The 15,454-nt window shown below is 44.8% G+C and overlaps 1 protein-coding gene across 1 annotated transcript in view; it reads left to right on the forward strand.

Moving 5' to 3' along the window:
• Nucleotides 1–15,454, forward strand: part of STAP1 (signal transducing adaptor family member 1) — a 29,267-nt gene that overhangs the window by 8,407 nt on the left and 5,406 nt on the right. The window contains exons 3-7 of the mRNA XM_077814320.1: nucleotides 458–529; nucleotides 4,154–4,267; nucleotides 5,761–5,817; nucleotides 11,498–11,670; nucleotides 14,754–14,882. Of these exons, the coding sequence (XP_077670446.1) occupies nucleotides 458–529; nucleotides 4,154–4,267; nucleotides 5,761–5,817; nucleotides 11,498–11,670; nucleotides 14,754–14,882 (545 nt within the window). The remainder of the gene's footprint in view (nucleotides 1–457; nucleotides 530–4,153; nucleotides 4,268–5,760; nucleotides 5,818–11,497; nucleotides 11,671–14,753; nucleotides 14,883–15,454) is intronic.

A 15,454-nucleotide genomic window follows, 5' to 3' on the forward strand; every position in this document is an offset into this window, starting at 1 on the left:
TTTAAATGAGGGGCAAAAATGTCAAAAAATATAAACTACTTGGTCATCAGTACTGAGATATTGTCAGTGCTATTGATAATCCATACTGATACCAATACTTGGTCAGTTACCATAACCAAGATATTGAATGTGGATCACTACGATGCTACTCTAGTTTTAAACTTAAATAACTCCAGTGAAGCCAATAGAGTTACACTGGCATAAACTGGAGTAGCAAAGTAATGAATCAGCCCCCAAGTCTATATATCGGAACTCCTGACCTGGAATGAAATAATTTTACAAATTGTTTCATTTGCTGGAAGTTATAAAACAGAAGGTCTTTGACCTTTACCAAACTATAAAGCACTGAAATAAACCCACCTGGGTTATGGTACTTTTCTTATCCATATTTCATTCACTTTTCTTTGGGGGCTAAAAAGATTTTCCAGGTAAACTGACTCTTGCCCTTTTCCAACAGGATTTTGAACAGTACTGGACAGAACTCAGAGGGACTACACTTTTCTTTTATAGTGATAAGAAAACCCCAACCGTGAGTAGTACAACATGCTTGTGTGTATGTATATATGATTATTTTTAGTAGCCATTTTCACCAAGTGAGTATATACTCATTTACTGCAAGTGTCTCTCCCATCCCTGTTCTCGCATCTTTGAAGCCCATGGAACATGTATCAAGCACTGCAACAGAGAGCCTGAGTTACAGTGTAGAAAGTGATACAAATACTAAAAATAGTGTGTGTCTACTCCTAACAAAAGGAAGATTCTTAGTCATTCAGGCTATTCTGTATATTCACTTTTGAGATGAGAACCAATGGCTAGTGGGGAGCACACTGCAAGCAACACAACATTTTGATATTAACTCAATGATTTTAGCCTTTTGCTTGGCACATATGCAGCTCTTTAGATCTTCAATGTGCTTTACAAACCTTAGTTCAAAATATCCTGATCACCCATTAACTCCTGCCCATTTACTATACAGGGTCATTCACGAACATGTTGCACATGGCACTTATGAGAGCAGGGAGGTTGCTCAGTCCTTGACTAAGACTTTCCCTCCCTCATGTTTTACCTCAGAAGCAGCTGCTGTATGTGTATATACACTTTTTTAATTGTTTGGAGACCAGTCAGGTTGAAAGGTGCGGTATAGTTATAATATGCACATCTTCTGCATCTTGCATATGGGTACTTAAACCAGTCCGTCCAATAAACTGCTCCAACACAGAGCTTCTGCCTTTCTGCACCTCAGAAATGAGGGCCAATACAAAGCAAAAGTTCTTTCATATCCCACGTGGACATAGTCTGTCTCATTTGAACTGTGGTTGAAACTCTGCTCGCAACAACCACATGTTGTTTGTGTACAGCTTCTCAGAGCAGTGTGGCAGGGATATTTTTCTGATACCATTTTATAGATAAGGGATCCAGTTCTTCTCTCACATACGATATACCCTGTTGTGGGTCCATTGACTTCACTGGGTTTATTCTTGGTTACACTTGTGCAAATGAAGAACATATCAGTTCTGTTGCTTTAGGCAGTCTTTATAGCATGGTTTATAACATGATTCTTAAACCAAAAGCTCCAATCCATATTGCTCAGTGACATAGGAGCCGACTCCGTGGGTGCTCAGGGGTGGAGCACCTGCAGGGAAAAATTAGTGGGTGCTCTGCTCCCATGGGCAGCCAAACTCCCCTCCCTGCCCCACCTCACCTCCGCCTCCTCCCCTGAGCGCGCCGCATCCCCGCCTCTCCCCCTACCTCCCAGCGCATGCTACCGCAAAACAGCTGTTTTGCAGCGTAACAAGCTCCAGAAGGGAGGGGGGAGGAGCGGAAATGCGGCACATTCGGGGAAGAGGCGGAGCCGGGGCGGAGATTTGGGGAAGGGGTTGGAATGGGGGCAGGGCATGGGTGGGAGGGGGCGAGGCAGGGGTGGAGTCATGGTGGGACTGGGGGCAGACGGGGGGCGAGCACCTTCTGGCACCAGTGGAAGTCGGTGCCTTTGCTCAGTGAAACTACTTCAGTTATATTAGCAACAACTCTGTTCAATGAATGGAGCTGTAAGTGCTGTTCAATTCAAATCAGAAGGTAACTGAGCAAGATGCTCACATGAGCAATTCCCAGGTAATTACCCTAAAGAATTAACATACTTTTACTGTACATTTCCACAGAACTCAAGTAACATCCCCAAAATGTTCCCCATCACAGAATGTACATACTGAGATGGACTTGTGATGGGAGAAAGATGTTTTCTCCCTTATTTTTTTCTCCAACAGATCCATGCATAGTCACAGACACCTCCTACTCACCCAAAAGTCAACCATAACAAGAAGAAAAGGAGTACTTGTGGCACCTTAGAGACTAACCAATTTATTTGAGCATAAGCTTTCGTGAGCTACAGCTCACTTCATCGGATGCATACTGTGGAAAGTACAGAAGATCTTTTTATACACACAAACCATGAAAAAATGGGTGTTTACCACTACAAAAGGTTTTCTCTCCCCCCACCCCACTCTTCATGGTTTGTGTGTATAAAAAGATCTTCTGTACTTTCCACAGTATGCATCCGATGAAGTGAGCTGTAGCTCACGAAAGCTTATGCTCAAATAAATTGGTTAGTCTCTAAGGTGCCACAAGTACTCCTTTTCTTTTTGCGAATACAGACTAACACGGCTGTTACTCTGAAACCAACCATAACAAGAGAACTTCCAGAGGGAACATTTAGTGAAGTACTGTAACTCCTGTTGTAAGTCTACAGGGCTCAAAGCTAAAAAGTTGTGTGGGTGTTTTGTGTAAGAAGTGTCTCTTTAAAGCTGCATTTCCCAGCTTTTAACATTTGTTATTTGTTTTTCAGTTGTAGCTCTAATGTTCTTGCCAGTGGCATGCTTGGGGGAACCTTAGGGTAAAGAGAAGAGTTTTATCACTCCATGTCAGTATAAAGTAGCCACAGTGAAGTGGCCTCAGAGCAGTCAGATTTCCACAACAGACACCCCCTGGAGAAGGGGCAGCCTGGGAAGGGAGAGCACAGATGGGGGGAGCTCAAACTAAAGTTTATGAGCCCATCAACAGTATGTATGTGCCATCCATATGCACCCCTTGCTGCCAGGTCCAGGAGTGGAGGTGCACCCTTCCTCGATTTCCCTGAGTGGCTTTAGCTTGTCACACAGCATCCCCATAACCAAGGGTCTGATTTACTAGTGGGAATGCATGACTGAACTACACCCAGGCTTCTCAGCCAGGAGACAGACAACTTCTGAGTTTATCAATCCCACAGCCAAGCCCTTTGCTAACTCTCAACCTTGATTTTTTCCCTGGAGCCATGGCTTTCCTGCTAACTGCAACTCTTCTGCCGAGGGCACATGGCTGTAGGGAGCTCAGCCTGTGAGGAGCTATTTCCTTTCCCTGGGAACTCCTCTTCTTAGGAGTAGTCTCCCATAAATGACATCTGGTTGCCTTTTAATCAGAGGCAGGTGCTCATTAGCCACCAATCAGCCACCTAAGGAGTTGACTGCCTACAGGTGAGCTGGGCTCACTCTCCTTAAAGATACCTGTCATGGGTACAGTGGGTAAAGGGGCAAGCCACCCCATGAGAGGGCCCTATCCTGCCAATAAATAACATTTACTCACGTTGTGTGTTTATTGGCACGATAGGGCCCATATATTTTACCCTGCCCTCTCTGCTGAGTGGGCTCTTCCTAGAGTTTCTCCATGCAGGACAACCTCCGTCCCACCATCTAGTTATCTCTTGCCTCAGAGAGACTCAACTTTTTAAGCTCCTCTAGTGCAGCTAATGGGACCCACCATATTTGGCTGCCAGGGTGAATCAGTAAAATAACTATGTATCTCCACATGGGACACATCAGTGTAACCCAGAGCTGAATCTAGCATAATTTGTAATCGGTCTGGGAACGTTGTTGAATTCTGGGATCCGTGCTGCATACCCACACTGAAGAGTGGTGAGAAGTTTGCCCAAAAATGTATATTGTGGCTGAAAACAGCTTCTCAAAGAAGAAATAAAGGACTGTGTATTGCCATGTATGTTAATGGCACTAATCTGAAATTTAAGAAAACCCTGGTGTTTTCTTGTTTCAGTTAGCGTCTGCTGGGAACAGCTGACTTGTTTAGATGTGCTCTAATGCATGCCCGTCTTTCTTTTCTTTCTCAGTATTTAGAGAAACTAGAGCTGACGAATTTGACATCAGTAGTGAATGTTTATCCAGATGAAAAGTACGGTGCACAGTTCATCCTGATGCTGAGAAATGAGGAAGTGGAGCTGAAGGTGAGTGAACCCAGTAAGGCATGACTTGTGCACATTTGCCGTGTTTGACCCAAGCTGTTCTTGATCCCCATAACATAGCAAAAAGCAGTGGCAGGGCTGTTATTTTTCAAAGCTTGGTGCATGATACCCCCTGCCTTTTGGGGGTGGGAAGGGGCATTTTGGAATCATTCTAGTTTGTTTAAATAACAAATGCACACACAGTGGAACCTCTGGAAGAGAACACTGCCACTCCTGGCCTGGGAAGGGGTCTCCAGGGCTTCTCCATCTTCTGGGACCATGGCACTCCCCTCTTTCCAGCCCTGGGAGGCAGTTTCAGGGCTTCCTTTGCACATGCAGTCACTGTTGCTCCCTGCTGAAGCAAGGGGGCTCCTCCTTCTCCTCCCCCCGCTCCTTCTGTGTCAGGGCTCAACTTCTGCCTGTCTCTACCTTCTCTTCCTCCCATGTCATCTCTTTCACTTATATGCATTCCATAGCACTCCAAGCAAGAGTGGCACCCCATGGTGCTAGGCATTGTACATACTTAGTTAGAGAGAACCTCCCTGCCCTGAAGAGCTTACAGTCTAGCTAGGCAAGACAGACAGGATGTGAGATGAAACAGAGGCGCAGAGCTAAGAAGTGACTTGCTCAAGGTCACACACCAAGTTGGTGGCAGGGCCAGTTAGGGAACCCAGGTCTGCCTCTGGTGCAGTGGTCACTTCCACTTCCCTTCTCTCTCACATACAGTGAGGGTGAGGAGGTATGGGACGAGGAGAGGAAGAATGGGAAAGATGGGATAAAAAAGCAAGAGGGAGTGGTGAAGATGAATGTGGGGCACGGAGTACATGAGGGGGAATTCTACTCTCTTCCCCCCTCCAAAATAGTTACATGGGGGTCTTCATCCCCTACTGTGCCCCACCCCATACACGCTGAGAGGCAGATGTGTAGTGATGAGGTACTGGTCCCTTTGCCTCTCTCTAGAGCACCTGCTCTCACCCTCCACCCCGCTAAGTATTGGGCAAAGGGAATCAGTTTTCCATAGCCTATCACCCCCTCCACATTATGTGAGAAGGGGTTTGAGGGTGTCATACAGAGGGATTGTACCTGTCTTCAGTCTCATGGTAGGTAGTCACTATGGCATCCTGTGCATTAAATCAGAAGGGGAGCTGCCAGAGGAGGTCAGAGTTAGGTGACCATATGTCCCATTTTGGCCTGGACAGTCCCTTTAAGCCCTGTCCAGGGGGGCAGGCAGGGCTTGGGCCAGTGCTGCGTGGTGTCCCGTTTTCCCTTTGGGAAATATGGTCACCCTAGTCAGAGTACAGATTGAACACTCAGCACAAAAAGGCTGTAGCTAAGAGGTGACAGTGAGGAAACCTGACAAGTTCCAGCTGGTTTCCTTTTTAAGTCAACTTAAAAATGCAGACTCAGAGGGGACTGTGAGAGGGACATACACAGCAGAGACCAGGAAATACTTGGTTTTGGAGTCACTCTTAGGTTTCTACTTTTTATTCTCTCAGGTCGAGGACTATGACAGTGGGGAGGAATGGAAAGGCTTTATCTTCACAGTCACACAGGTAGGGAAGCTCTTTAGTGCTGGTTCTCAGCAGATGGTAAATTGTATCTTCAATTGCTTGATCACATGTTGGTTTGTATGAAATATACTCGAGACCAAATAACCAATATCAGCCTTGTTTATTGCAGAAAAGTCAATAGTATAGCACAGGGGAAAAACAGCTCAATACAATACCAGTTTTCAGAAGCCATCTCCTGAAGATGACCTCCTGAGGTCCCTTCCAACCCTGATATTCTATGATCTCATGCCGTATTAAGTTCACCTTACACAGGAGGTGTGCTTCCAAAGTTATACCCCAAGGCTCTCCTACCTGTTCACAAGTAAAAAGGTACCACATGCCTCAGCTGAGGCTAGATTTAGCCAGTCATCTTTCCACCTTGTTTTTAATGGTACCAGGTGTACCTCTTATCTCTTTGTTCTGAAGAAATGCATTACCACTACCAAGGTCATAAAGGCACCTCCTAGGCTTGTACCATGGTACAACACCCCTCTACTTAAGCCAAAGCCTACTTCAGCTAACACAAGGTGTTATAGGATACTTAACATAAATGATCAGGATTATAGAATTCTGGCCAATAATCACTACAAATGTGTGTGATTTTGTATATTATACACAAAGTTACATTGATAGTGTGCTTAATATTAATGCGGTATGAATAATTCATAGATATAATTAATCACATCAACATATTAATATGCATTAAGCACACAATTAGAAATTAGAACACTGCATGTGTTTATATATAAATAAATCGCACACATTTCTAGCAATTACTTGACCTGAATTCTATAATCCTGTTCACTTATGTTAAGTATCCTATAACACCTTGCATTAGCTGAAGAAGGCTTTGGTTTTTATATATATCTTAGCCCAGCATACATTGGTCACAAAGTTCTCTATGCCAGTATTGCATCACAGCTGCTTCTTTCCTGGCTATCAGTAAAAGTTCATCCATTTAACAGAATTTCCTTTGTTCAAAGGTTATTCAGTTACTCACAGCTGTGTGCCAAAAGATTACTCATCCATAAGGGACAGAGTTGGTCAAATGTCCTGTATGTGACAGACTGGCTCCTACTGGTGCAGAGTCTTGCCATCTCACTAGTCAATGATTCAAACTGAGCCAGCGTAACCGGTTATGCCATACGCAGGGGCTTTCTTAACAGCAAAGACCTCAGTCTACCTTCCTTAGATACACCCATGCTGTTGTACTGGGTTAGAGAGAGATCCCAGGCCTCAGTCCATATGCTTGCCTTAGAAATGGACCCCCGACAGCTGTGGAACTGGGAGCCTGCTGTGATGTAAAGCTAGGCTCCCTAAGGCACTGATCCTGCCAACACTTTAGGCACAAGCTTAACTTTTAACATTACTTACAGGGTTATGGGTGTTTCATTCACCGCACGACCCCTAGCATCAGGGCATGGCATTGCAGGAGTCTTTGCATCTAGCACCCCCTAGATGCTTCTTGGGCCCTCCAATGGCCTGTTTTTGTCCACAACTTTGCCCTACAGCTATATTGCATCTAATTCAGACCCCCTTCCAGGGTAAGGAAAGTCGTACAAGAGTTAGGCTCCTCTTCAGCCCATCCTCCAGGCTCAGTTCCCAGCCTCTTCTCTGGCTTTGGAATAGAGACCAGACTCTTTTCTCAAAATCTCTTCACCTCTTCAGGCCCTTCTTCAGGAGACTGTCACTTTCTGTAGTTCCTACTGCAAAGTCAGCCTTCTCAGACCTAGTATGACGCATGGGTGCTTAACAGGCTGTCACCTGATTCCATTAGTCCTGCCCTCTCTCGCTAAGATGCAGCTAATTATGGCACAGGTGGGCTGATTGAACAGACCTGGCTGGCCCCAGGCCTGCAGGTCCTTACAGGGGAGGACCACCCTGTTTCAGGCTACCATAACATTAAGCATGTGCCTATTTGTTTGCAGGATTGTGGGCTTGCGTTCGTTTTTTACAATTTTGAGCAGTTGCAGTGTTTGCCATATGCACCTTTTGTAAAATACTAGATTTTTTTTAAATGCAATAGTTCAATATTGCACAAAAAGGGATTTACCCCTGTTGGCAGACTGCGGTTTCTCCCCAGGGTCCAGGACAACCCATGCATTATCTCTTGTGCTGTTCTCTTCAGAGTTTAAAATTGAAACAGCCGCAATACCTGTCTCTTGTAAAAAGAACCTTCAGAAAGGCTGCAAGAAGGGTGGTTTCTTTTGGCTTAATTTGAAGTTTCTTCACTTGGTGACAAAGTCTGGGCTGTTCCATTTAGTTTTATTTAATTGTCATTATTAAATATAACTTCTGCTTCACTTGCAGTTTTTCTGTGGACAAGATGCTTCTTTGCAAATAATCTACCATTGTGCTCACACCAAATCACTGGAGCGTGATTCTGCTTTGATCAGAACACAAGCCTTGTCAAATGCTATCGGGCTGGTAGAAAAGACCTGAAATAAGCTGTTTGAAATGTCTTAACTACAACAGCCTGACGTATACAGCCTTCTCCCTTTCCTTCTTCCAACCCAGTGGTTTTCAACCTGTGGTTTTCAACAGACCCCTGGGGGTCCTCAGACTATGTCTAATATTTCGAAAGGGGTCTCTACCTCCATTCAGAATTATTTAGGAGTGTGCAAATGAAAAAAGGTTGAAAACCACTTTGTTCTAGCCAATTTACCAGGAATTGTTCTTCACAGCCCCAGGCTGAGACTTAAGCCACATCTAAACACAAAATTTACACCAGTTTAATTAAAATAAATTTTAAAATCAATTCAGTTAAAATGGTGCAAACCCCTATGTGGACATATTTCTGTCTGTTCACAATTGGCTTATATCAGTTTTGCTTAAAAGACCAAATTGGTGGATAATGATTGGTTAGTGATTTAAGCCAGTTGTAAACTGATTTGAGTATGTCCACATGGGAGTTTACATTGCCTTAATTAAATTGATTTAAAACTTGATTTTAGTTAAATGTGCAAATTTCATATGTAGGCCAGCCATTAAGGGTTCATCGACACTGCAATAAAATATCCATGGCATGGCTATGGCTGGCCCAGGCCAGCTGATTTGAGCTCACGGGGCTCAACATAGCAGTATAGACATTTGGGCTGGAGTCCGGGCTCAGGAACCCCGTGAGGGGGGAGGGTCTCAGAGCCCAGGCTTCAGCCCAAGCCTGAATGTCTACACTGCAGTTTTTAGCCTCACAGCCCCAGTCCTGTGACCACGAGTCAATTGACCTGGGCTCTGAGGCTCAGTGCTCTGGGTTTTTTATTACAGTGTAGACACCCTCCATATGACTGATTTTCAGAAGGGCTAAGTATCCACAATTCCCATTGAAATCAATGGCGTTGTGGGTGCTCAGCATTTCAGAAAGTCAGGCCACAGCTGCATTTGCTTGTTAAGACTCCCCTGCCCTCTCTTGGTTCTTATCACGCAGACGGAAAGCAGAAGACCAGAGTCCAAAGCGCAGGTAATGCAATGTTTAATGGGGTTAACAAGCAAGCATATCGCAGCTCTTTACACCAGTAGAGCTTGCCTGTTTCCCCCCTTCTCCTTTTTAGTGGGGTTAATTATACCTGTAGTGCTCGCCCCGGTACCACCCCTTACAATTTATGGTCATATTCCATTGTGGAGGGTCTTGAGTCTGGGGGCTTTAGTACCACCTCTTTTGTACCCCATGGGACGGGTAGGGAGTGAGATTGTGTTTCAGCCAGGGTCACCATTTCTTTAGCTTTTATGTTTCTTATACCTTCCCCCCAACTCCCTCACCCCTCCCGCCTGGTTGCTTGACTTTGGCGTGGGAGAGGAGTTGGGCAGCTTTCAAGTGTACGCTCATCTATTAAACTCCCACACTACCCAGCAACACTTTAACTCTATTCCTTATCTTTTCTCATTTTGCTATAAACCCCAGCTGGCTGTGGGCAGATGCAACACACAGTGCCTTTGTTCACACGTTAGTAAGGATATAAGAATATCAAAAGTCAAACGGGCAAACAAAACCCAAAATTCTATCTCAGGCTAATAAACAGGCCTAGATACTATATTACCATCACCAACACTGCTACGAACGTCTAGCTACACTTGCTAAGAATCACTTTGGAGTTTTTATTCCACGGTAGACTTGGACACAAGACAGTTCCATTTACCAGCCAGTGCTCATCTACTAAATCCAGCCATTAAAAAAAGATTTCTGCTTTGTAGAAGAGTTCCCAGAAGTTACCTACTACAGGACAGGCCTAACAAAGAAAATAACAGAACGCCACTAGCCATCACCTTCAGCCCACAACTAAAACCCCTCCAACGCATTATTAAGGATCTACAACCTATCCTAAAGGATGACCCAACATGCTCACAAATCTTGGGAGACAGGCCAGTCCTTGCCTACAGACAGCCCCGCAACCTGAAGCAAATACTCACCAACAACCACATACCACACAACAGAACCACTAACCCAGGAACTTATCCTTGCAACAAAGCCCGTTGCCAACTGTGCCCACATATCTATTCAGGGGACACCATCACAGGGCCTAATAACATCAGCCACACTATCAGAGGCTCATTCACCTGCACATCCACCAATGTGATATATGTCATCATGTGCCAGCAATGCCCCTCTGCCATTTACATTGGTCAAACTGGACAGTCTCTACGTAAAAGAATAAATGGACACAAATCAGATGTCAAGAATTATAACATTCATAAACCAGTCGGAGAACACTTCAATCTCTCTGGTCACGCAATCACAGACATGAAGGTCGCTATTTAAAACAAAAAAACTTCAAATCCAGACTCCAGCGAGAAACTGCTGAATTGGAATTCATTTGCAAATTGGATACTATTAATTTAGGCTTAAATAGAGACTGGGAGTGGCTAAGACATTATGCAAGGTAGCCTATTTCCCCTTGTTTTTTCCTACCCCCCCCCCCCCAGACGTTCTGGTTAAACTTGGAGAGTGGTCAGTTTGGATGAGCTATTGCCAGCAGGAGAGTGAGTTTGTGTGTGTGTGTGTCTCCCCGGGAAAAAGGGGGGGGGGGGGTGAGAAAGCCTGGATTTGTGCTGGACATGGCCCACCTTGATTACCATGCACATTGTAGGGAGAGTGGTCACTTTGGATGAGCTATTACCAGCAGGAGAGTGAGTTTGTGTGTGTGTGTTTTTTGGAGGGGGGTGAGGGGGTGAGAGAACCTGGATTTGTGCAGGAAATGGCCCACCTTGATTATCATGCACATTATGTAGAGAGTTGTCACTTTGGATGGGCTATTACCAGCAGGAGAGTGAGTTTGTGTGTGGGGGTGTGGAGGGTGAGAAAACCTGGATTTGTGCTGGAAATGGCCCAACTTGATGATCACTTTAGATAAGCTATTACCAGCAGGACAGTGGGGTGGGAGGAGGTATTGTTTCATGATCTCTGTGTGTATATAAAGTCTGCTGCAGTTTCCACGGTATGCATCCGATGAAGTGAGCTGTAGCTCACGAAAGCTCATGCTCAAATAAATTGGTTAGTCTCTAAGGTGCCACAAGTACTCCTTTTCTTTTTGCGAATACAGACTAACACGGCTGTTACTCTGAAACCTGCTTTGTAGTTGTCTTTTAGTAGAGTGTGGTGGTGGTGTTGGGGTTCACCACGGTTAACAGCCACCAACGTTGTTCTCCCCATTCCATTTCTTTTACAACTTTATTTTTTGTTAATTCTCAGTTGTCAGTTCCAGTGTGTATATCACTGCTACCTGGACAACTTATTAAGCTGCATGACGTGCTAGAGAAAGAAAAGAAAAGGAGAACTGCAATGGAACAGTCACCCAGTGCATCTTTGAGCACGGAGAAGACAAACAAGGGAGACTACGTTAACAAAATGAACACTATGCCAGAGTAAGTTCAGACTGAACTATGTCAATACAAGTCTGATCAGAATTTTCTCTTTTCTTTCAGAGCATTTTAATTTTCCTATATATAAGCATACAGGGGTCTATACTGGGCCCAGATCTATTCAACATATTCATAAATGATCTGGAAAAAGGGGTGAACAGTGAGGTGGCAAATTTTTCAGATGATACAAAACTACTCAAGATAGTTAAGTCCCAGGCAGACTGCGAAGAGCTATTAAAGGATCTCTCAAAACTAGGTGACTGGGCAACAAAATGGATGATGAAATTCAATGCTGATAAATGCAAAGTAATGCACATTTGAAAACATAATCCCAACTAGACATGTAAAATGATGGGGTCTAAATTAGCTGTTACCACTCAAGAAAGAGATCTTGGAGTCATTGTGGATAGTTCTCTGAAAACATCCACACAGTGTGCAGTGGCAGTCAAAAAAGCAAACAGAATGTTAGGAATCATTAAGAAAGGGATAGATAATAAGACAGAAAATATCCTATTGCCGCTGTATAAATTCATGGTACACCCACATCTTGAATACTGCATGCAGATCTGGTTGCCCCATCTCAAAAAAGATATATTGGAATTGGAAAAGGTTCAGAAAAGGGCAACAAAATTTATTAGGGGTATTGAATGGCTGCTATTTGAGGAGAGATTAATAAAACTGGGACTTTTCAGCTTAGAAAAGAGACGACTAAGGGGGGATATGATAGAGGTCTATAAAATCATGACTGGTGTGGAGAAATAAAATGAGTGTTATTTACTCCTTCTCATAACACAAGAACTAGGGGTCACCAAATGAAATTAACAGGCAGCGGATTTAAAACAAACAAAAGGAAGTATTTTTTCACCCAACGCACAGTCAACCTGTGGAACTCCTTGCCAGGGGATGTTGTGAAGGCCAGAACTTTAACAGGGATCAAAAAAGAACTAGATAAGTTCATGGAGGTTCAGTCCATCAACCGCAGGACGGACAGGGATGATGTCCCTAGCCTCTGTTTGTCAGAAGCTGGGAATGGGTGACAGGATGGATCACTTGATGATTACCTGTTCTGTTCATTCCCTCTGGGCACCTGGCATTGGCCACTGTCGGAAGACACGATACGGGGCTAGATGGATCTTTGGTCTGACCCAGTATGGCTTTTCTTACAAACAAAACCAATTATTTATATCAATCATTATTAAGACTACATTTTAGTCACAGGTATTTTTAATAAAAGTCATGGACAAGTCACTGGGAGTAAACAAAAATTCATAGTCCGTAACCAGTCCATGACTTGTACTATTAAAACTGATTAAAACTTGGGTGCCCTGGGGAAGGGAGTGGTCTGGGGGCTCCATGGGTGCTCAAGGGCGCGGCAGGTGCTCTGGGGGGCGTGGCCAAGGACCCCCACTGGTGCTGCGGGGAGGGCTGGCAGGCTCCCTACCCAGCTCTGTGCAGCTCCCAGAAGTGGCCAGCATGTTCCTGCAGCCCCTAGACAAAGGCACAGCCAGGGGTGTCTTCGCATGCTGCCCCAACCCCGAGCACCCGCTCCGCAGCTCCCATTGGCCAGGAACCACAGCCAATGAGAGCTGTGGGAGCATTGCCAGCAGGTGGACGCAGCGCACAGAGCCGCCTGGCCACGCCTCTGCCTAGGAAGTGACATGTTACAGCTTCTGGGGAGCCCCCCCACCCAAGGTAAGCGCTGCCCAGAGTCCTCACCCTTGAGTCCCCTCCCACTCCCAAACCCTTGCTGCTGTTCATGGTGAGGTGGCCCGAGATTGCCCCAGCAGCGGTTGGCAGCCCCTGGGCCAGCTGCACCAGCTGCTGCAGAAGTCATGGAGGTCCCAGAATCTGTGACCTCTGTGAGAGACTCACAGCCTTAATCATTATACATTAAGGGGTCTAAGTTTGACTTTGTCATGAGTAGCATGGAATTTTATGTATTATTTGTTCTTCCATTGAACACTGTACTACACTTGTCCCTTTTCGTTTATTGAAGCAGTGCTTGAAAATACCTATTGCATAAAAAGAAGAGGGACACAGAGGTCTGAGAACAACTGTTGCTAGCTTGTTTCCTTGTAGCATATGTTTATATGTATGTATGTGTGTATTTGATGGGTGCATTCTTGGTTTCGGGAACTATCACCTCATTATCTTCAAAAAATCCCTGATAAACAATAGGAGCCATGATAAACTGCAGGTTCTTCCACGGTGATGGGCCAAAGCCACCATGTCAGGATCCGGATTCTGAACACATCAAAATTCAGGCAGGGGTGTTTGGATCTGAGATTTTGTTTTAGCCCATTGTAGAGATAGGGATTATTTGCAAAGTTTAGCTCTGGATTCAGCTGTGGGTTTCAGTACACAGAGTTTGGGTTATTTGGATATAGGGGTTTGGTTCAGGCTCATCTCTGTAATTGAGTAATCACTTAAATTACTCTACCAACACTGGAGAATTCTGGCATTTCAGCCCCGTCACTCCTGATACTGTAGCAGCGTTTCACTGCACTCATCTTGTCTCTCTCCACTCACCAGAGATTTTAGGCCTTGCTGTTTCAATGTGTTTTGTTTTGAGAAAGTACAAATGGGCCATATGCAGCTTTCGTGGAAGCTTTATTTTTTTTAACCATGCCTTAGACTGTCACATGTTTGTCTTTCTAGGAAAATTATACTGTACTAAGTAATATATTTGCTGGTGATGGATATTCAAAGTATTCCATATAAGGTGAGCAAAATGGGTCAGTTTACGTTACTCGCTTTACTTTGGGTATTAAGCCTTGTTGGTTACACAGCCTACCCTCTGAGCTGTGCCCCGTGTCACACGCTGAAAGGGATGAATCATAGCTATCTGGAGTTCTGCCAATTGGCTGATACGGTGGCATCACTCTATGGAATGACCTTTTCATGTGTGAAACTTCTTGGAGCAACAAAGGCAAATGGCAGCCCCAGATACCTAAGGTACAGGATACTCTACGAATAGGCTGGTAGGGCAGGTCTAGTCTTCATGCTACTTGCCCACTGTAGAACGATCGGCTTCTGCTAGTGGAACTCAGTGTGTTCACGCTGCTTCTCTCCTCCCTTCTTTGCAGGTGCTTCTATGCAGTGTCACGGCAAAAAGCGATTGAGATGTTAGAGACGAATCCTTCTTGGGGGAACTTGATCCTGCGGCCTGGTAGTGACAATAAGAACTACTCAGTCACTATCAGACAGGTGATAGAGTAGGTTGAATCCACAAGATATTATCTAACTGCTAATTGATATGTACTGCGTTATGATGCCTAATTTAGAATTTCCAGGGATCGCTTGTGAAATCTGTCCCGTATTGTGAGAATAATGGGGAGAAGGTAATTCAGGCATTGAGCATAGGCTCAAGAGACAGTGTGATTTGGCTTACGGAGGAGGAGAGGATTGACACGACAAAAGAGACACAAATCAGTCAAAGAGTGCTGGCCTGATGAGGCGGAGGGCATGGGCCTGGTCCTTCAAATGTCGTATCCTACGTCATGGAATCTTAGACTTTCAAACCCCAGAGCAAGCACCAACCAACGTGCACACTCTGGAGCCATACCTAACACTAGAACAAATGATCAGCGTTAAGGCTAATAAAACTGAACTCAGCATCAAACCACACAAGACTTGTTACATTTCAGCGTTTGGAGAGCTTCAGAACCAGAGGCAGCTGAGACCCAAAACAAAGTACTGGGCCTGTAGGTAGCAAACACACTACTCTTGCTCTCCTCTTCCTGGCCTCACTTACCTCAGGGACTAACCTTTTCTGCCTCCTTCCCTA

Source organism: Eretmochelys imbricata, chromosome 4 (assembly GCF_965152235.1).
Source record: "Eretmochelys imbricata isolate rEreImb1 chromosome 4, rEreImb1.hap1, whole genome shotgun sequence".
NCBI lineage: Eukaryota > Metazoa > Chordata > Testudines > Cheloniidae > Eretmochelys > Eretmochelys imbricata.